Consider the following 22,664-nt stretch of genomic DNA (forward strand, 5'->3'; position numbering starts at 1 on the left):
TCTACTTCAGGACGTCACATCAGAAACAGAACAAGAGCAAATTATAATCGAAGAACATCAACGAGCTCACAGAAACAGCCGCGAAAATAAAACCCAAATTTTACGTAAATTCTACTTTCCAAGAATGTATGCGAAAATTGAACAATTTGTAAAAAAATGTTCAACTTGTCGCGTCCAAAAATACGATAGGCATCCAGCAAAACCGCAAATTCAGCCGACCCCCATTCCTCAGTTTCCTGGTGAAATAGTTCACGTTGACATATATTCCACTGAGAAAAAACTAATACTTACCGCAATTGATAAATTCTCTAAATATGCCCAGGTTAAAATGATACCTTCTAGAGCAATAGAGCATATTAAAGATCCGATTCGAGAACTAATGATCGCATTTGGAATACCAAGACTCGTAGTAATTGATAACGAAAAATCTCTTAACTCTGCCTCAATTTCATCCTTACTTAAGGATGAAATGTCCATTAACGTCCACACCACACCACCGTACAGTAGCACAAGTAACGGTCAGGTAGAAAGATTCCACAGCACACTTTCAGAAATAATGAGATGTCTCAAAAGCAATCAGCCTACAATAACATTCGAAGAACTTCTATTTAAATCGGTACAGGAATACAATTCGTCGATTCACTCAACCACAAAGAACAAACCCATAGAGATATTTTTCGGAAATAGACTTTACAATGACCCACAACAATTAGAACAGAAAAGGCAAGAAAACATTGCCTTACTCAGGAAAAAACAAGAACAGGATCTCTCGTATCACAACAAAAACAGACCTGAAAATAAAAATTTCCCCGTAGGAGAAATAATCTATGTTAAAATTAACAAGAGACTAGGTTCCAAACTAACTCCAAAGTATAAAAAGGAGGAAGTCTTGGAAAATCACAGGACAACAGTTAAAACAGTATCAGGACGAACAGTTCACAAATCTCTAATAAAAACCTAATTAAATTTCCAGGCAAAATGGACCTCTACAAACTTCTTATTCTCCTCATTACTACTACTACCTCTTCCTCAGACGTTCGAATTCTAGACTACAGCAAATCCCAACTAGTAACAATAGACAATGGACAAGCGAAAATACAAGACGGAACATTTAGACTTATTCACCTCATCGACTTAGAAAAATACGAACAATTTTTGACAGAGACATATGAAGAGATAAATAACCAAATCCCTAACGATCACTTCCTATATCCCCTCCTCAAACATGAAACCATTCAAACCCTTGAAATCCTAAATACACTTAAACCCTCTAACATCAATTATAAAACTAGAAGATCCATTGATATATTGGGAACGGCATGGAAATACATAGCTGGATCTCCCGACCACGAAGATTTAAACATAATAACCAATAATTTAAATAATCTAAACGAAAATAATAATGAGCAAGTAGTAATTAATAACCTATTTGAAAAAAGAATAAATAACATAACTAATATAGTTAATAGAATGATAAACACTATTAGAAAAGAAGAAAATGTTGTAACGGAAATCATAATAAATTTGCAAAATAGAATTAGGTTAATTAAGGAAGAATTAATAAATATAAAATATGCCATCCAATGGGCAAAAGAAAATATATTGAACTCTGTAATATTAAGCAAAGAAGAAATAGAATTGTCAATCAACAAGATGAAAAAGGAAAAAATACCATTTAAAAGTGCCGAAGAAGCACTAGAAATATCACAAATAAATGTAATAAGTAAAGGAATGAAAATTTTATACATGGTTAAAATACCGCTGACACTGAAAGAAATATTTAGAAGAATTATCATACGACCTGTAAAAAGGGCAAAAAATACTATAATAAAAACTGAGTATAATGAAATACTAAAAGGAAAATATTCACTGTACGGAATAAAAAATGATTGTGAAAGTTATAATGATCTAACAATCTGTAAAGAAACAAATGTTATAGATTTAAGTAAAGACTTATGTGTAGCTAGAATAATAAATAGTTTAAATTCGACTTGTTCGACAACGAACGGCCATCACGTCCCTACCTTAGAAGAAATCAAACCCGGAGTAATATTGCTAAACCGGTTCGAAGGCGAAGTGCAAACTGATAAAGTATCTCAACCAATTAATGGAACGCATGTGATAATATTTAACAATGCAACAATAAAAATAAACGGCCAAACATTCGAAAATGTTGAAGCAAGATCAATTGAAACCATTCCCGCAATACTACAGCCAACTCCATTAGAAAAAGACCACATTGAATTACTCTCCCTAGAAGCTTTAAAAGACCTGCACATCAAAAACACGCATCAAATCAATTCTATTAAAAAAGCGACACTCTCTGTCGGAAGTTTCACAACGGCAGCATTCCTAATAATCATAATACTTATTTTCTTCCTAAGGAAACGATCCGTGGAAATACGATATGTAGAAGAAGAAATAGCAAAGCCAGTACAATCTATTACGAATCAAGAAGTTAGCCAATCAAGTCAAGAAAATCATATTCCAACATATGTGAGTTTTAACAATTTGCCATTCTACTAATGATCGAGGACGCTCACACTTAAAGGGGGAAGAGTTAAGGCAACCGCTTACCAAGTTGACCCTTACCAACGGCCTGCACGCGCAACTTCATTAATTGCTTCATCATCGATTTATTTGTAACAAACAACAGTCAGCAATAAGCACAGTAAACAACAGTCAGCAACGATCGCAGTAAACAACAATCAGCAATAGTTCGATTTTGGGCAATAACAAGAAATAGGGCACACATGCAAATGCAACGTGACGTATGGCCAATGATAGGTGTAATTTTAAGTTAAGACATTCATTGTAATTATTCTTAAGTTGAATCACAACCAATAAATATGAAAGCGGACACAAGTCCGCTACCTTTTTAAAAATATAAAACGTACTATAAAACGTTAATTTATATAGTCAATTATTATTATTATTATTATCTTAAGTATTCTGGTACCCAACTACCACTTCTGTTTCCGAAAATGGCTTACTGTATATTTAGATGTAACCGATTTTAATACTAAGTTCGTTTTTATTTTCCTAATTGTTTTTCGTAAGCGTTCGTAAGCGTTGGGAGCGAATATTTGCTAACGTTAAACTTTTCTTTTTTTTTCTTTATGAATTGTAGTGAGCATATTCTGTTATGAATCTGTTTTGGTTTCCATCATATATTATTTTATATACCTTAAATATGTCAGGTTAATGTGTTAAATTTAAGCCTTGAATGTTTTATTATTATCCTGTTATTTAATGTCTGTTGTACTATAAAAGGAATGCTTTGAAGAAAAATTAACGAAATCGGTTAAGGACCACGCCCACTTTTATATAAAAGATTTTTAAAAGGGTCGTGAACGAATAAAATAAGCTATATCTTTGCAAAAAGAGCTTTATATCAATGGTATTTCATTTCCAAAGTGGATTTATAACAATAAATAGTAAAAACTTCAAATTTAAAAAAAAAAATGAGCGTGGCCCATCCTCTTTTATGACTAAGAAATTTTCTGTTTCGGGAGCCACACCGCGAAGAAAAATTAACGGATCGTAATAAAAGTTGGTACAAAAATTTTCCCTATAGCAGGAAATATTTCTAGAAAAAAGGAATGAGATCGGTTAAAGACCACGCCCACTTTTATATAAAAGATTTTTAAAAGGGTCGTAGACGAAAATAATAAGCTAAATCTTAGCGAAAAAGTGCTTTGTATCAATAGAATTTTACTTTCTAAATTGAATTATAACATTAAATTCGAAAACACTAACATTTTTGAAAATGGGTGTGGCTCCGCCCCTTTTATGACTAAGCAATTTTCTATGTTTCGGGAGCCATAACTGGAAGAAAAATTAACATATCGTAATGAAATTGTGTACACACATTTTCCTTACAGCAGAAAATATTTCTAGTAAAAATGGATGGGATCGGTTAAAGACCACGGCAACTTAGATAGAAATCAATTTTAAAGGTACGACCCTTTTAGACTAGAATAATAAGCTAAAACTTAGCAAAAAAATAGTTTCGAATCAATGATATTTCACTTATCAAGTTTTATTGTAAAAGGAAATGTGGAGAAATTTGTTTAAACGGGCGGTGCCACGTGTTATGTAGAAAAGTAATTTATCTGAAATGAAGTGTACAATTGAAGCTCACGCTGAATATATAATGTTCGGTTACACCCGAACTTAGACACCTTTACTTGTTATTGATAGTATTGGATATTAACCAAGGAATTGAAAGTCTAGATAGTGGCCAAAATTTGCATCCAGTACTAATACATGTCTAGAGTTTAAAGAAATTTCGGTTGAAGAGTTAACTCGGATAGTTAACCGATTTCAAAATAAAATTGGTGGAAAAAACCTTTCTAAAGGAGTTATTAAATATTCGGTATCCTATATGGGACATTTCTATGCCGAAGTTGTAAATAAATCTCTCAGAGCTGGAATAGTGCCTGAATCATGGAAAATATCAACAATAGTACCGATTCGGAAGGTAAGAAATTCAGTTCTAGCGGAAGATCTGAGACCGACATTACCAAATTTATAAATAAATTTAGAGTTAGCCGTAAAAATCAACTTGTTAGCTACCTTGAAAATAATAAAATACTTATGAAAGAACAATCTGGTTTCAGAGAAAGGCACACCTGTGAAACTGCGTTAAATTATCTCATATCGAACTGGAAAGAAGAACTAAGTTGAAAGAAAAGTACAGTCGCAGTGTTCATTGATTTAAAAGGAGATTTTGAAACAATTGATAGAAATATAATGCTCGATAAGTTAAGTCAAATCGGGATAAGGGACATTGAGCGGAAATGGTTTAAGAGTTTTTTAACAAACCGGTGGTCTCGGAGGAGGCCGTTGTAGAAATAGGACTGCCACAAGGCTCGGTATTGGCCACAGTACTATTTAACATTTATATTAATGATATATCCTTAGCATTGAAATACAGCAAAATTAGGTTGTTTGCGGATGATGCCCCACTAGAAATAAGTGAATCGGACTTAACGTTAGCTAAGCGTAAAATGCAAGAAGATCTTAATTCACTATACAGGTGGCTTTGTAGTAGTAAGCTAAAATTAAATGTTAAAACAAACTTTATGATCATATCCAGAACGTTTAATAAAGATTCGCCGAAAATTGATCTAGAAATTATGAATACAAAAATAGAGGAAGTTCAAACATTTAAGTATTTAGGGGTACAGATTGACAACAAGTTAAAGTTTAATGATCACATTGAATATATATTTGCTAAAATTGTCAAGAAAATTGGATTCTGGAAGAGATTATGTAAAAATTATAAGAAAAAATATAAATCGAAAGTCTACAGATCCATAATTGAGCCGCACTTTATATACTGTCCAACAATATGTTTTATTGCTAGCGATGGAAAAGTAGATAAGCTACAGGTTATGCAAAATAAAGCTATGAGATTTACCCTTAAGCTGCCATATGACACTCCAATAAAAACTGTGATCGAAACACTTAATTGGCTCAGCGTAAGACAGCTTATATTTTATCATAGTATGAAATTTGTGTTTAATATGAAGATTGGAACGTTGCCTGAGTACTTGAGTGATAAACTAGGGTAATGCACAACCAGCTAAGCTTTAAGCTGCCGAATGATTAACCGAAAATGGATCGCCCGACAGAAAATTCATACACAAATCATGTAAAAAGACGAGGGATTATGGACAAACAAACGTCATTTCAGCGTGATTCGGTGCAGGATTAGAAACCCACTCTTTCCAACCTTCCAATAAACATTGCTCATCACTTTGAGATACCACTCATAATAAAATAAAATAAGGCCAAACAAAATTTGGAACAGGGGGGATTGGAAACACGTCCTTTTCAACCACCCATTATATGTTGAGCTGTGCCGATCGGAATCTTCATACATTCCGACACCGTCATAAATGAAAATATATGTTCAAAATTTTGTTGCCTTATGCTTGGAGCACTGGAGGATTGGAAACGCGTCCTTTCCAACCTCCCTTAAAGAGTGGCTCCCAGACTCGCCCGTTTGTCATGCTAGTAAATTTGCTTATCGGAATCTCATAGCATTACGACAGCATATTCAATAGAACTAAGTGATTTTAATAATGAATTGTATTTAGTAGTTTAAGCTTTAGGCCTAAACAGCCGTAATAATAAATAAATTAAAGTAAATTACATTCATATTTGTAACAGGATTCCCCTCGCGTAGATGAGGTTGACATTTGGGTTGGGGAAGCTTTGAAGCTATAAAGCTTTGTATTGCGCTTATCGATATTATTTCCAACCGTAATGAAGTTTAACCATCTAAGTTCCAATGATGACAATGAAATTGCCAATATGTTTGCCAAAGCATCCGCATGACGCACGGGTTTTGTTTTTGCGGAGTTGTTGATAGGCGGAGGTTTGTTAAGCATCGAGATCTAAAACTGCTCAGCTACAGAATAAAAATCATCAGCTGAGTATTATACATAACAGATTTCTTTTGCTAGGAGTTAAGATAGGATAGGACAGTTTTCTTTATAGTAAAAAGTGAATCCGTTATATCAAATGAATTTGAAGGAGAGTCAAGTCATGACACAAACACCGAAAAGGTTCATCTAATTCGAAATTAGTTCTGCACTGCCTCAAAAGAAGATGTTTATAATCTCTTGACGCTCGTGATGGGACATTGAAGGGCTAGAAATCAGTCCATTCAGTAGTTTAGCCATGATTTATACGCCTAGCATTTCTCTTCGACTTGCGACAGTTGGAAGATTGATAAGCTTCAACCGACTAGTATAAGGTGGAAGATTATACCCAGAGTCCCAATGAAAATTCCATGAGAAAAGTAAAAATTGCTTCTGTAGTGACTAGTCTATCTGCATGAACTTGATATCGGGAATTCCAGACTATTGGTCTGTATTCTAGCATTGGTCTAAGTAATGTGGTGAATAGGGATTCAGTTACATAAGGGTCACTAAATTCTTTAGACCAAAACTAAGTTTACAAGACAAAAATTATTAATTACGTAAGAGGCTGCTGGCAAAGATCTCCGAGAGCGGTACATGAAGCGTTGAAGTGAGTGATTGACGCGAACAGACGTGTTTTTGCTGCACTCTAATGTTTTCTTTAAATTTGTGCTTTTGTTAAGTGTCGCTTAACAATAAAAATTACAATCTAAAATTGTGATAGAGACATTGACTCTCTTAGTTTTTCTGTTTATCATAGTTTATTAATTGCAATATTATGCCTTGTTTTTGTGACCATAGAGTGGATCGCGCCCAAACTTCGGTAATGTGAAAATTGCAGAGAAATTTACCATATGAGTTGTGTTGTTGGTAGCTTGACTGCCGACCTAAACCATCTAAACAATGCTGACAATATTTACATTTGTGGTTTGTGTGCTCCATCTCAACAAGACGAGTCTATTACTTCACATAACTCTTCTTTACAACAACAACAAGCTACTCTAGTGCAAATGCCTAATCCGCTATCAGCTAATGACAATTTTGCTTCACATAACTCTTCGTTACAACAACAACAAGCTACTCTAGTGCAAACGCCTAATCCGCTAACTGCTAATGAAAATTTTGCTGAGTTGAAAATTTTTAACTCAGTTGCTTTCTGCTATGAATGTTTTGCATAAAGATAATGATGGCTTACGAGAAAAAACAGATTCTCTTCAAGCTGAGGTTCATGAGCAGTGTCCAGGTTAGCCTTTTCGAGGCTAGATTTAGCCTTTTTTTTTGCCTTTAGCCTCGAAATTTTGTGTTTAGCTTCGTGACTTTTTTCTAGCCTTTTTTACTCCGAATGTATTTTTAAAAATTTCTAAAATAAAATAATTTCAATAGTTCCTGTGAACACCTAATACCTAATAATATGAGTTCTCTACAAAAGATTAATTCTTATTCTGCTGAAAATTCGTTCAAAATTTCAAAGCCAGATGTATTTTCTTACTTTGAAAAAGAGAAGTATAGTTATTCTTCAAGTCAAATAGCATTAATAGAGCTGCAGTGGCGAAAACTTATAACTATACAATGGAAAAATGTACACTCCACCATGGAATTTACATAAAAATGCATTAAACGAACCTCCTTTTTTAGAACTTGTCGAATCCATATTTAGTTTTTTAGTATTACCACTCAGTAACGCGGAGGTTGAAAGAGTTTTTAGTGGCATGAAAATTCTGAAAACTAAATTAAGGAACAAACTAAAAATTAAAATGCTTAATGCGCTGCTTAATATTAGATGCTCGTTAAAACGATTATCTAAATGTTGTAATGACTTTGAAATTACCGATGATCTCATATCTATGGTAAATAGCCAAACTTTATACCCAGACTTAAGCTCTTCTGATTCTTCAGACGGGGAATATTTTATATAAATAATTAGTTTGTAATATTTTTTTTATGTATATGCACATATGCAATCATTTAAAGTAATTCCATGTGCTAGTCAAAGATAATGTGCCTGATATGTTTTGAAACAGGAAGTTATGCTTAAGTTATGTTTATACGTTTTTATTTACAAATGTGTAAACTAAAATATAAAAAAAATTTTATGAATTAACCAAAAACGTTCTGGCCTTTTTTTAGCTTCTTTTTTTCTAAATTTAGCCTTTTCTAACTTTTTTTTTTGCTAATCTAGCTTCTTTTTTTTTTTTTGCATCACCTGACAACACTGTTCGTGACTTGCATTGTAAGCTCACTGAGAACAATTCTATTTTGTCTCATTTGCTCACGAAATTTGAGAAATTGTGCTGTGTAAACAGCAACTCGTCTACATCAAAGCAGTCAGCTTCTTCGTGCGTGTCAACAGTCGCTAATGGCTCTGTCGGCAGTGCTGTTCATCCACCGTCGACACTAATGCCTAATAATGCTGCTGTTGCTAATACTTCAACTGCGCCTGGCTCTGCCGACGGCGTTGCTAAAGCCGTCGAGAGACTATACAACCAGACTGATACTGCTTCCTATGCACATCCACCGTCGAATATTCTGCCTCATGATGCTGCTGCTGTTGCTACCTCTTCAAGTGCGGTGCCTATTGTTAATGCGGCTGCTACGCAACTAACTTCGCCAACTGCGGTTACTGTTGACAAATCCGGTAACTCAAACGAATGGAAAACAGTGCAAACAAAAAGGAATCGAAGAAATAAAAATTTAAATAAAGATAAAAATGAACATAAATTCAAAATGACAATGGTGATGCTGACGCTGGTACAATTTTAATGCCTGAAGGTGTTAATAGTAGTAATAATGCAGTCACGGTGAATGACAACATTAGACCAATCTAGCCATCCAATAACAATACTTCACCCCACGAGCCTATTGTTGATGCTGTCGAAATTATTGATAATGAAAATGGGCAGTTGACTGAGGTGATGCGTAGGGGGCGCAGGAAGAATAATAATAACAAACAGGCTGGCATTATTGGTACTAGTGTTTGCACTGACCTTGATGTTGCCGATCGCTATAAATGTCTTCATATTTCCTCTTTTTCACCATCTGTGTCAGAGGTTAATATTATAGATTATGTGGCTAGGCAAACAAAGATAGAGGCGAAATTTCTATCATGTGCCAAACTGGTTAAAGATGTTTCGCTGTCTACTCTGACTCGAGTGAGTTTCAAGTTGGGAGTTTCTGAGTTGTCGTATAAGAAGGTGTTATGCTCAGATCTTTGGCCGGTGAACGTCGTGGTAAAGCCTTTTCAGTTTTTTCGAAGTGCTCATCGGAAGCCGCTACGGAGGTAGTAAGGCGTGACTTCCCCCCTATTAAAAATAACAGTGGACTGAAAATTTATTATCAAAATCTGTCTGGCATGAGGACCAAAGCTGACCTGGTGTACAAGTTTAGCGCGCAGTTAGATTATGACATCTTCGCATTCGTGGAAGCATGGCTTAATGAAACATTTTTTGATTCTGAGTTTTTTGACCACAACCTTTTTAATGTATTTCGCAAGGATCGTGATGCAGAAAAAACTGGCCTCAATCGAGGCGGTGGTGTTTTAATTGCCGTCAAATGTGAACCTCGAGCTTCTTAGTGCAACTAAAAATTAATGATACTTTGCTGGACCAGATCTGCGTTTGCTTAACTGGCACCACCTCGCAAGGTTCTCTGTATGTTATGGCATCATATGTACCACCTTCGAGCGCACTTGAGTTATACAAGGCTCACACAGACAATATTGTTTCTTTAGCTTTAAGTGATTTAAGTGATAACCATCTCTGTGTGCTAGGTGATTTTAACCTATGTAATGTCAATTGGTCACTCAGTTTATCTAATAACGGTCTTACGCCTTCTAATCTTTCTGGAAATCATGAATTGTACCTCATTGATAATTTATTTAGCCTAAATTTATTTCAAATTAACAATAATGTTAATTCTCTAAACAGACTTTTAGATCTTGTATTTATTAGTGATAATATTAATTGTGAAGTAAGGGAGTGCATGAACGCTACTACGCCTAGTGACAGGCATAATTTGCCTCTGATTACTACAGTTAATTTTTATTGTTTTGCTTCGGAGAATTTTGAAAGCATTGTTTCTTTCAATTTTAATTCATTTGATTTCTCCGGTTTTAATGATTGCTTATTTCAAATAAACTGGGAGGGGCTACTTGAGGGACTTGATACCGCTAATAGCTTCCACACTTTCAAAACTATTTTATACAACCACTGCTTGGATTGGATCCCGGTTAAAAGAAAAAGACCCTATAAATTGCCATGGTATTCAAGGGACTTAAAGAAACTGAAGAATATTAGGAAGAAATACTTAAAAAAATTCAAAAACTCGAAGAATCATTTGTTTTTTACTAAATTTTACTGAATTTCCGAAGAGTCAGGACTGTGCTGTTAACTTTGGATTGCTATGTCTCTCTTCTGAGGATATTAGTAAAGCCATTAATAAATTAAAATCCTCCTATCGGTCTGCTGCTGATGGGTTGTGCCCTATAGTGCTAAAGTGCTGTCCAGCTTTAATATATCCGTTAAGACTAATCTTCAATAAATCCTTGTCTTCTGGGACGTTCATTAATGCTTGGAAAATAACTTCCATTACCCCAGTATTTAAAAGTGGTAACAAGAACGATGTCCGCAACTACAGGCCCATATCCAAGCTGTCTACTATTTCCAAGATTTTTGAACATGCCGTCAATGCAAAGCTAAGTTTTGCTGTTAAATCTCTCATTTCTCCCTATCAACATGGATTTGTCGCTGGCAGGTCAACTGTTTCCAATCTTGCTGTCTTTAGTGAATATTGTGTAGTAATTTTCGGCTGGGTTTCAAGTGGATTGCATCTACACAGATTTCTCTAAAGCTTTTGATAGAGTTTCTCATAGAGTTTTACTAGGAAAATTAGCTTCTCTTGACTTTCATTCCTCGTTTCTGCTATGGATTGCCTCTTATTTATTTTACAGGCAATGTGTTGTTAATATTGATGGTGTATCCTCCAGGCCTTTTGTTGCCACTTCTGGTGTACCCCAGAGTAGTATATTGGGACCGTTATTTTTTATTCTTTTTATCAACGACATTAGTAGTTGCTTCTCGTTCGCCAAGTGTTTGCTTTACGCTGATGACCTGAAGCTATTCTCAGCAATTAAGGGGCCAGATGATGCCTCAAGATTACAAAATGACATTAACAAGCTCTACCGCTGGTGCGAGGAATCTCATCTTTCCTTGAACCCCGCCAAATGTTTCCACATAACTTACGCGAAAACAACTAGTACACTACATACGATTTACAGAATTTCAAATTGTGAGCTTCAGTGTGTTAATGAGATTAAAGATCTTGATATTATCTTGATAGTAAGTTCTCGTTTAACAATCACGTAAACTATATAACTACTAAATCATATTCTATGCTTGGTTTCGTTAGGCGTAATACTATAAAATTCTCAGATCCGTATACGATCAAGTTATTATTCACGGCCTTTGTTAGGTCAGTTTGGAATATGCAGTTTTTATTTGGAGGCCAATCCAGCAGACAGCTGTAAATAGAATAGAGCGTATACAGAAGATCTTTCTTAAATATGTTCTTCGACCTTTAAACTTCTCTGAACCTATGCCTCCTTATTCTTCTCGTCTCTTGCTATTAAACCTTAAGACGTTGTTGGATCGTAGATCTATTATCTGCTTAAGTTTCGCTTATAACATTATTAATGGGTTTATTGACTGCCCGTACTTGCTGGAGCGGTTTCGATTTAATGTCCCTCAACGTTCTCTCCGAAATTTCTATCCCTTTTATGGTGATAATCTTAGAACTAATTATGCCTGTAATGCTCCTATTGCCCGTGCTATACGTGAGTTTAACTCACTGAGCGTTACGGTTTCCTTGGATTTTTCACTACCAAGGTTTAAATTTTTAATTATTTTAAACTCTGCATTTTAAGTTCTCCGGTCCATATATGTATATAAGTTTCATACTTTTAGCTCTACATTGAATTTAAGAACTATTTAATATATTTAGTCTGTAAGGATTTATTGCATTGACTGCAAATAAATGAAATGAATTGAAATGAAACTTACATTTATTGAGGTTCAGCGGCATTGAATTTTCGTTGCACCAAACAACTAAGCAGTTTAAGTCCGCTTGAAGCAAGGGACGTTCTTCAATAGACGCATAGGACCTAAAAAGTTTTACATCATCAGCATACATTAAGATTTTGGAATATTTTATTGTGGTACAGATATCGTTAATAAATAGCAAGAACAGAATTGGACCGAGATGTTTGCACTGTGGGACGACAGAGGGAACATTAATGACATTTGAAAGAGTATTTTTTTAAATTACAATTAAAAGTCGTTCCAGCTTGTGAATAAGCAAGGAGTGGGAAACTTTACTGAGATCAGTGTAAATAACATCGGTGTAAAGATTTTTTCTAAATCTATTAGAAACATGAGTTGTGAACTCATTGGTAATGGTAGATTTGCCTTTACAGCATCCGTGTTGGGAATCTGCAACCAACGTAGAAATGGAAAAAAACTGCGATAACGCGATTCGGCTTCGTTAGTTCGCTTTGAAAAGTAGGCAACAGGATGAAAATTGTTGTCTTCTTGTTTCTGCAGCAAAATGGGGCCATACCCCGATAGCACTCGCATCGCAATGTAGTTCAGTTTCTCTTTTCGGGCAATATATTGATAATATTGGACATGACGTCAATTTAGACTTAAGTTCTTCAAATGATGTCCTGCACTCTTCATTAGATTAAAATTTTTTTCTTTTTTATTAATTTGTGTAACGGATTAGCAATCATGGAGAATGATTTTACAAACTTCCTGAAGTATGAACACAATCCAAGAAATGATTAAACATCTCTTTGGTTTCTCGGGTACGGATATTCTGATATAGCTTTAATGTGACTATCTGACGGCTTTATTCCATCGCTTGATACTCGATACCCCAAATATTCTATTTGGTAATATGGAAATTTACATTTCTCTAGTTTTAATTCAAGATTATACTTTTTTAAATGAGTTAACACCATTTTAACTAGCTCAATATGTTCCTCTAATTTTGAATTTGCGATTAAAATATCGTCCATATATACAATTATTTCGTTTTTTAATATGAATTCTTTCAAAACCTGGTTTATGAAACGTTGAAATATAGCTGGCCCGTTTTTTAGGCCAAATGGCATTCGCAAAAATTCGTATTGTCCGTTTAGGACAACAAATGATGTATACTTAACTGATTTGTCGTCCATTTTAATTTGGTAGAATCCCGACTTCAAATCTAGTAAACTAAACACTTTTTTTCCTTCTAAATACTCAAGGAAATCTTCGATTACTGGAAGTGGGTAATTATCTTTCACTATTATTTTATTCAAATTTCTGTAATCTATACACATTCTTATTTCACCCGATTTCTTCTTTGCTAGCACAATCGGGGAGGAATATGGAGAATTACTGTGTCTAATAACTTTTTTTTCAGAAGTTCGGTTTTAATATTTTCCACCTTAGCCTTTTCTGAAAACGAAAGGCGCCTTGGAGAACACGATATAGGAGTGTCGGAAGTTAAATGAATATTTGCCTTATATTCGCACTGTATTGGTTTGCTCAAGCTACTTTGTAAGTATGTTTTGTAATAACTCAGTAGGATGCTGGTTGTTTTCTTCGATTTATTTATTTTCCACGTGAAACACGTCTTGTCAATACAATATCAAGAAAAAAGAGACCGGAAATACACGGTCTGTCACTTGACAGCGACAGTTGTTGTGAAGAGGCCGAGGTTGCCACCAGGGTTGAGGCTGCCACTGGCCGGCAACTATTACAACTCGGCCTTAACTTGACAATCAATCGCCCCGATTGATCCCTGCGACTCCGCGGCCCCCTCCAAATACTTGTAATCAATACAATCATTATCATTACATACAAAGTTAGGAATGTCCTCCTCCAAATACTCATGTTGTTGATCGACTACTGCCGCTGCCACTCCGCTGGTCTTCTTCTTCTTCGGCATTGAAATCTTGTGTGACCCACTTCGTTGCAGACAGAACAAGCATCTGGATTACGTTTGGGCTTTGTGCAGGTGCTTTGGTAATGTCCATAAGCGAAACAATTGTAACATCGCACCTGGTTCAATTTTTGCTGCAGCTCCAGAGGTACTCTCTGCTTCCTTCTGTTTGCCTCCCATAACTGCTGTGCTCACTGAAGGCTACTTAATACGTTTTTTCTTTTCATAGCGCTCCATTAAAATTTTGAGTTTGCTTATGGTGGTGGCACTGTAAAGCATCGATGACTGTGCAGTCTTATCGTGGAGGCCATCGATTCTTATATCTATCAGCTCTATTTCTGGAATGCTTGCGCGACTAGCAATAAGCTGCATCTCGATAACGTATTGTAACGAATGTTAGCAGCACTGAGCGATGCTATCGTCTCTAAGCCGATGCTAAGCAGTGACGTGAATGCACATCAATAATTCAATCATTATGGAGCTACATAAACGAAACAATAACTGCGTCTACATATATGTACCATGTACGTATACGAGCAGCGGAGAGTCAATGCACTAACACATGCATATATCTGAGAAGTTTGATAGCTGCTGGACGAACGAGGAAACCAAAGAGTATAAAAGGCGACAGATGTAGAGGCGCTGTAATTCAGTTTGAGTTGAGATATCAATCAGTTATTGATTAAGCACGCGATCTGGCGGCCAATAGTAGAGTTTCATTTGAGTTATCAATCAGTTTGGTTATTAAGCCAGCGAGTAGCAAAGTATAAGTGTTATTGTGAAGTACTTTAATAAAGGCCATTTTTCCATTATTCAAAATTTGGGTTATTTATTCAACAGTTTAGTGATTCGAGCATAGCAGAGGATTGCAAATAAGAGGATTTGCAGCAAATTCGTTACAATTGGTGTCAGAAGAGGAATTGTTGAATAAATTCCGAAGATTGGGAATACAACTTGGACATGGCAAAGTTCAGTGAATTAAAGATCCAGCAACTGAAAAAGGAGTTGGAGAACCATGGATTAAATACAACCGGCAATAAGATCGAACTTCAAGCACGGCTACGAGAGGTAATGGAGTCGCAAGGAATTGATGTGGACGAGTTTGTCTTTTATCCTGATGGGGACGAAACAACAACAAAAATTGAAGAGAAAAACGAAACATCGCAGACAGTTACGAGCACATACTTGAACATGATATTGGCTGCAATAACTGCTCAAACATCGACAGTGGCATCTCAATTGGAATCGCAGGAGACACGCATAACATCGAAGATTGAAGCACAGGAAACACAAATTTCTACACAACTGGAAGAACAGAAAACATATATGTCATCACAGCTGGAATCGCAGGAGAACCGTATAACAGCGAAGATTGAAGCACAAGAGGCACGTATAACAGAAATGTCATCACAAATATCCACAAATATGTCATCACAGCTGGAAGAACAAAAGACATATATCGCAACCCAACTGAAAGAACAAGAGACACGCATAACAGTACAACTAGAAGCACAAGAGGCGCGTATATCATCAAAACTCGAAGCGCGCATGGACGAAAAAATAATGCAGTTTGAAGAAAAATTCGAGACAGAGGTGGATGCGTTGAGAGGTCGTATACAGGAATTGCAACTTAATCGGCCGGCTGCTTCAGCGAGTAATACGAAGGTAAAAACTCCATCTTTTGACGGTTCTGTTCCTTTCCAGGTCTTCAAGCTACAGTTTGAGAAGACCGCAGCAGTGAACAACTGGAATGCGGAAGATAAAGTTGCTGCACTGTTCATGGCGTTGAAAGGGCCTGCAGCTGAGATTTTACAAACCATTCCAGAGAGTGAACGGAACTGTTATGAAGCATTGATGGGCGCTCTAGAGAGGCGATACGGAACTGAGCATAGGAGACAGATATCCCAAATGGAGTTGCTGAACCGCTTCCAGAGGCCTGGTGAAACATTGCAAGAGTTTGCGTCGGATATTGAAAGGCTAGCACATTTAGCGAATGTGGATGCACGCATGGAATACACTGAAAGGGTAAAAATCCAGAGCTTCATAAATGGCATACGAGATGTGGAAACGAAGCGGGCTACATATGCAAACCCAAAGCCAACATTTGCAGAAACGGTGTCAGAAGCCCTGATTCAGGAAACAGTTAGCAGCACTGAGCGATGCTATCGTCTCTAAGCCGATGCTAAGCAGTGACGTGAATGCACATCAATAATTCAATCATTATGTATCTACATAAACGAAACAATAACTGCGTCTACATATATGTACCATGTACGTATACGAGCAGCGGAGAGTCAATGCACTAACACATGCATATATCTGAGAAGTTTTATAGCTACTGGACAATGCTAGTAGATTCTAGAAAAATGCGAACGAGGAAACCAAAGAGTATAAAAGGCGACAGATGTACAGGCGCTGTAATTCAGTTTGAGTTGAGATATCAATCAGTTATTGATTAAGCACGCGATCTGGCGGCCAATAGTAGAGTTTCATTTGAGTTATCAATCAGTTTGGTTATTAAGCCAGCGAGTAGCAAAGTATAAGTGTTATTGTGAAGTACTTTAATAAAGGCCATTTTTCCATTATTCAAAATTGGAGTTATTTATTCAACAGTTTAGTGATTCGAGCTTAGCAGAGGATTGCAAATAAGAGGATTTGCAGCAAATTCGTTACAGTATTGTCGAGGAGTCTCATTAATTTTGATTGGCCGTGCCCTTAGTTGTGCAAAAACATCTTGCATGGAGAATGCTCGGTCGTACTCTTGCACTGATGCCGCCTTAAACTCACTGTATGTACGCGTTGTTATAATCGACGCGAAACGCTTTGCTTGCCCGGCGATCAGGTGCCGTGCCGCCACAAGCTTGTCTCGTTCAGCATAGTTGAATGCCTCAAACACATTTTCCAAATCGCCAATCCACTTCCACGCATCTTGCAGCTCCGAGCCATCTAACTTATTTGCCATTTCCGGCAAAAATGTTTGCTGTTGAATTTCACCTAGAGGCTGTTGTGGGGCTTCTGTAGTGAGTAACGCACCTGGCTGCTGTGGTGCATCTGACAGCTGTTGTATAGTTGCATTCTGTGCTACACCTGGTTGCTGTGGCGCATCTGACTGCTGTTCTATAGTTGCATCCTGTGCTACACCTGGCTGCTGTGGCGCATCTGACTGCTGTTGTATAGTTGCATCCTGTGCTACACCTGGCTGCTGCATTGCGTCTGTCTGCTGTAACTGCTGTGATTGTTGCTGCTGTAACGAAGCACATTTTTGCTCCTCTTCATAAAGTGCACGCAATTGCACCACCGTTGCTTCACTGTCGAACTGAATACTCATTTCTTTGAGTGCAGCTATTAATTAATTCCACGTCATACGCATCGTCATTTTATCTTAAATAACGTCTGGAACAATCTTTTAACTGCGTCGGATTGAACCCCACACCTGAACTGTAATAACTCAGGAGGATGCTGGTTGTTTTCTTATTTATTTATTTTCCACGTGAAACACGTTTTGTCAATCCAATATAAAGATGAAAGAGACCGGAAATACACGGTCTGTCACTTGACAGCGACAGTACTTGTGAAGAGGCCGAGGTTGCCACCAGGGTTGGGGCTGCCACTGGCCGGCAACTATTACAGTTTGTTTAATCGCTTGCTCGAAATTTTTTTTCCAACATAGAGACAAAGTTGGGTTAATATCTGCCTCGTTTTCAAAACTTTCGATACTGCAAATTTCCCGAATACTATTACCTACCGAAGCGTTATTCGTGCCCTCATCATTCACTTCAGTAACTACCAGATTTTTTTCGTTTTTATCAGATTTTAATTAAATTTCATTTTTAAGAGGTTTTACACAAAGAAGTATTTTATATAAACTTAAAAAATCTCTTCCCAAGATAATTGGGAATGGTATAGCATCGTCTGCCAATACGTAAAATGTTAAATATTTTATTTCATTATTTAATTTTGTTGGTAATCTTATGTTTCCGTAACACTTCATTTTGTATTGCCTATTGCTGTGAAATTCATTGACTGCTTATTTATGTATTGGTTTTTAATGAGGGATCTCCTGATAAAGTTAGTGGGGCTACCCGTGTCAAACATACAAGAAAATAAACTAAACTGTGGATATGTTCTGAAAGATTTGTTTAAAGCAACACTCACCGTTCCTGTGCACTCTGCTTCGTCCCACTTACCGTCATTGAAAGCAGCGCCAACTACTTTTTTAGGGCAGTTTCCATGAAAGTGGTTTGTGTCTCCACATATGAAACAAGATCCTCTTTGGCGCTTCGGCTTCTTACAGTCGGATGAAAAATGTCCGTATGCTGAACAATTGTAGCACATATTTTGCTGGTTACGTTCTGGTTTCGCTACTTGTCCACTCATGTTTATTTATTTAATTATTAGTCTACAAATTTAACAATTAATCAGACTAAATATAGTACGGATTACAGATAAATTACAGAAGCATACAAATTGAACCAAATTATATTATAAAATATGTATATACACTATTAAATCAGTTTTCGGGATGGACTGTGATGCCGAGCAACGGGAATCTCAATCATTTTGGTTGAGATTTTTGAATCATTTTTGAATGCGATTATCATGCATTTATTCTTCATATCTCATACAAAATAAGATACTACATGCTAATCTTATTTCATCAGGGGGAAGAAAGCATGCGGAAGTGAGCTATTTGAACCAAAGGTAATGTGCAAACAAACTAGAACAATATACACCTGCGACTACAACATCCAGCATCAGCTATGATTGTCAACATCTTAAAATACGATATGGTACGGGATGTTGAAGCCATATCCAGGTACATATGTTAAGAGAGTTTCACTTACCTGGGGTTCAAATAGTTCACAACTTTTGTATTGTCCAACTAGTTATGTATTTTCTGGGAAGCCGAAGGTGGAGAAATGGTTGGGGAAATCTTTGGACAAGAGCAGCATTTGCATTACGTTGCCTTGAAGAATGTCTTGATAATAAAAATTTTATGTACATATTTTTTCTGAACTTCATGAATCATGATTGAAAACATGTGTGTATGTGAAATAAATAAGATTTTCAATGAGAAGTAAAATTTTAACAAGTGTAATATTCATTATTCAGTCAACAAATATATTCATAAAAGATTCAGAAAGCTGAATGAAAAATGATTAAAAATTTTGATCACCTAAAGTAAACACATTTGATTCAAATATGATTCCAAAATGTGATTGAAAAACTATATTCAGTTTTTGATCATCAAAAGTATTCATATTTGATTATTCCTTTTGTTCAGTTGTATGATAACTCATTATTTAGTCAGAAAGAGTAATCAAATTGTATTGAAATGTAGGGAAATTCAAAATTTAATCACCTAAATGCTGAGTGGGGCTGTTTCTGCTGTTCATTAACGACCTTCCAAATGTTTTGAAGTACTGCAAGCCGCTAATGTACGCTGATGATGTCAAACTTGTTATGCCTATCCGCTCACCAATGGATAGATCAAATCTGCAGCCGGATTTGAATAGCCTAGTTGAATGGTGCATCGTAAATGTAATGTCACTGTAGGATTATCTACTTGTAATAAATATACTTTGTTATATTTTAAAATTTATTATTTTTAGATTGTTTATTGTTAATTATCAAAAATTGAAAATATTTTCAGTCAATAAAAATATTAAAAAAAAAAAAAAATAAATTTAACTACATAAATTCAAAATTAAATAGAAAATTATTACTTTCTATAGTCACTAATCCTGCCGAAGTGCCAGTTCATGTGCAAAGAAATCCTATGATTATACAATTAACCAAGTCATTAGCTTCGTAGACCTTGGCGTTACGATGGCCTCTCAACTTGACTTTAAATTGCACATAGAAGGTTGCCTGAACAGAGCCCAAGGAACTATTCGCCAAATGATGGTCTAAAAAATTCGATGATCCATATATTACTAAAACTCTCTTTATATCTTTGGTGACGCCAATATTGGAATACGCTTCGATAATCTGGAACCCTCGTTATCAAATTAGAATCGGTTCAAAAGCAATTCATGCTTTTTGCACTTAGGGACTTACCGTGGAACCCCTCAAGGATTCTTCCTCCCTATTTCTTTTCAGTAAAACTTATTAGAGGGATGGTAAATAGCCTGTTTCAGCTTGGTGAAATGCAGATCGAATTTGAAAAGTACGAACCACATCATCATGTCATTCATACATATTTTTTAATATACATTTTGTTCAGTTTGTATGCTTCTGTACAGTAACTCCGTATTTATATTAAATATTAATTTTTAAATTTTTTAGACTAATAAATAAACTGAATGTTATTCTTTTTTTTTAGAAATCAAATTAGAAGTACGTGATTTTGATGCTTTTCCACCGGTCGAGACAATCGAAGAACCTGAATCGGGAAATATGCATCAAAAACGTGGACGTCCACGCAAAATGGACCACGAAAAATGTACAACTACACGTGCGAAACGACGTAGTAAAAATGAAAGTTCGACATTGCCTGTGTCAAATAATGACTCTGAAAATGAGCTTCCTCTGTCTGTATTATTCGCTGCTGCTAAATCTGACGCTGGAAATTCAGCTAATCAAAGAGAAATATTACCTGCAAGTATGCAAAATATCCAACCTGATGATGAGAAAATGCATGGAAGTCAAAAAAAGCGACGAGGTCGACCTAAAAAAGTTAAGAACGATGAGCCTGCTCCAACTATCGCGACAAATGAAAAAGAAGAAAGTACGGTAGCTGATTCACTTAACATAGAAATTACAAAAAAATCGGAGATAAAAATCGAAAAACCAACATTTGAATGTAACACTGATGACAATGAGAATAATACCGTTTTTGACGTCGATACTACCAATGATTTTAATGCAACTGACGATAGCGACAAGTCAAGTACTACAGACACAGATACCGACGAATATGAGCCTGAACTAAAATACGCTATAATACCGAAAAAGAAAGTTGTCAAACCTAAAAAGTATCGCAAGCGTAGCGCAGAGGCCAAGAAGCCGCGCAATCCCATGACACGTGAAGAAATCGAAGCCAGAAAAGCAGAGCAAGAAGAGTATGAAAAGATGATTAAAAAATTTTTTTTACGTATTTCATGTTCGCAATGCGAATTATTTGTACATAATTTCACCGAACTTCGTGAACATTTACGTTGCTCACATAGCATAGATCCTGGTTTTATGATGTGTTGTGGACGTAAATTTTTTCAAAGGAAAACTTTAGCTGAACATATTCTGCTACATTGGAATCCAGAACATTTTAAATGCAAAATATGCGGAGAAAATTGTAGTAGTAGTCGCCATTTAGCCGAACATGAAGACGCACATGTCAATCCGTCAAAAGCAAAGGATCGAAAATCATTTCAATGTGATAAATGTGAGAATGCTTATGCAACAAAGAAAGCTTTGGAACATCACATTTTAGCAAAGCATGTACCAAAATCAGAATATAAGTTTACATGTACTGAGTGTAATAAAGTGTAAGTCCCATATTTACATATTTATATGTATATATATTAAGGGTTTGTTTTCGGTATCATTCTCATAATACTGAGCTGAAGATCGTATTCCGCGTTGACGTGGACTAATTTAAAGATAGGGCGGTTTTAAAAAAATTCTTAAGCACAGCGTTTTTTAATCAATATCTAATATATATTGTGTTTTCGAAATAAAATCGCGTAGTTAAGTTTTAAGAGAGGTCTTTTTGTACCCAACTCCCACTTTTTGAAAGCTTTAAAATTTATTTATCTATCCAACTGAGATATAACTCAAATTATGGTTGTAATTCAAATTCGTTTCCAGATTTTCTACAAAATATACACTTTCTACACACAAAAGAAAAAGTCACGATCCAAATAAAATTGTAATTTGTGACAAATGTGGTAAACGAATGCATCTCAATTATATAAAGAAACATCATTTCTTAGAACATTCCCAGGATCCACGTCCCACTCCAGAACCACAACAATGTCAGATATGTGGAGCTTGGCTGCGACATATGTCAGGTCTTAAACAGCATATTAAAAGGATACACGAGGATACGGATGTTGAACATCGGTGTCAGATTTGTAATAGAGTTTCAACAACGGCACGGGCACTAAAACGTCACATTCACTATGTTCACGAAGGCGAACGGAAATTCAAATGTACAATGTGTGAAAAGGCGTTCAAAAGGCCACAAGACCTACGGGTAAAATTTGCATACAAATTTATTAATACAAAGCACCCATGATATCTACTTTT

General features: G+C 35.9%; 2 protein-coding genes across 2 annotated transcripts in view; one reads left to right on the top strand and one right to left on the bottom strand.

Moving 5' to 3' along the window:
• HLH54F overlaps positions 1 to 22,664 on the bottom strand; it is a 174,329-nt gene that overhangs the window by 89,197 nt on the left and 62,468 nt on the right. The gene's annotated exons all lie outside the window — the stretch shown is intronic.
• LOC137246162 (zinc finger protein 43-like) overlaps positions 1 to 22,664 on the top strand; it is a 63,369-nt gene that overhangs the window by 13,287 nt on the left and 27,418 nt on the right. Inside the window, exons 3-4 of the mRNA XM_067777247.1 lie at positions 20,740 to 21,901; positions 22,224 to 22,611. Of these exons, the coding sequence (XP_067633348.1) occupies positions 20,740 to 21,901; positions 22,224 to 22,611 (1,550 nt within the window). The remainder of the gene's footprint in view (positions 1 to 20,739; positions 21,902 to 22,223; positions 22,612 to 22,664) is intronic.

This window comes from Eurosta solidaginis, chromosome 3 (genome assembly GCF_040869045.1).
Source record: "Eurosta solidaginis isolate ZX-2024a chromosome 3, ASM4086904v1, whole genome shotgun sequence".
NCBI classification, from domain to species: Eukaryota; Metazoa; Arthropoda; class Insecta; order Diptera; family Tephritidae; genus Eurosta; species Eurosta solidaginis.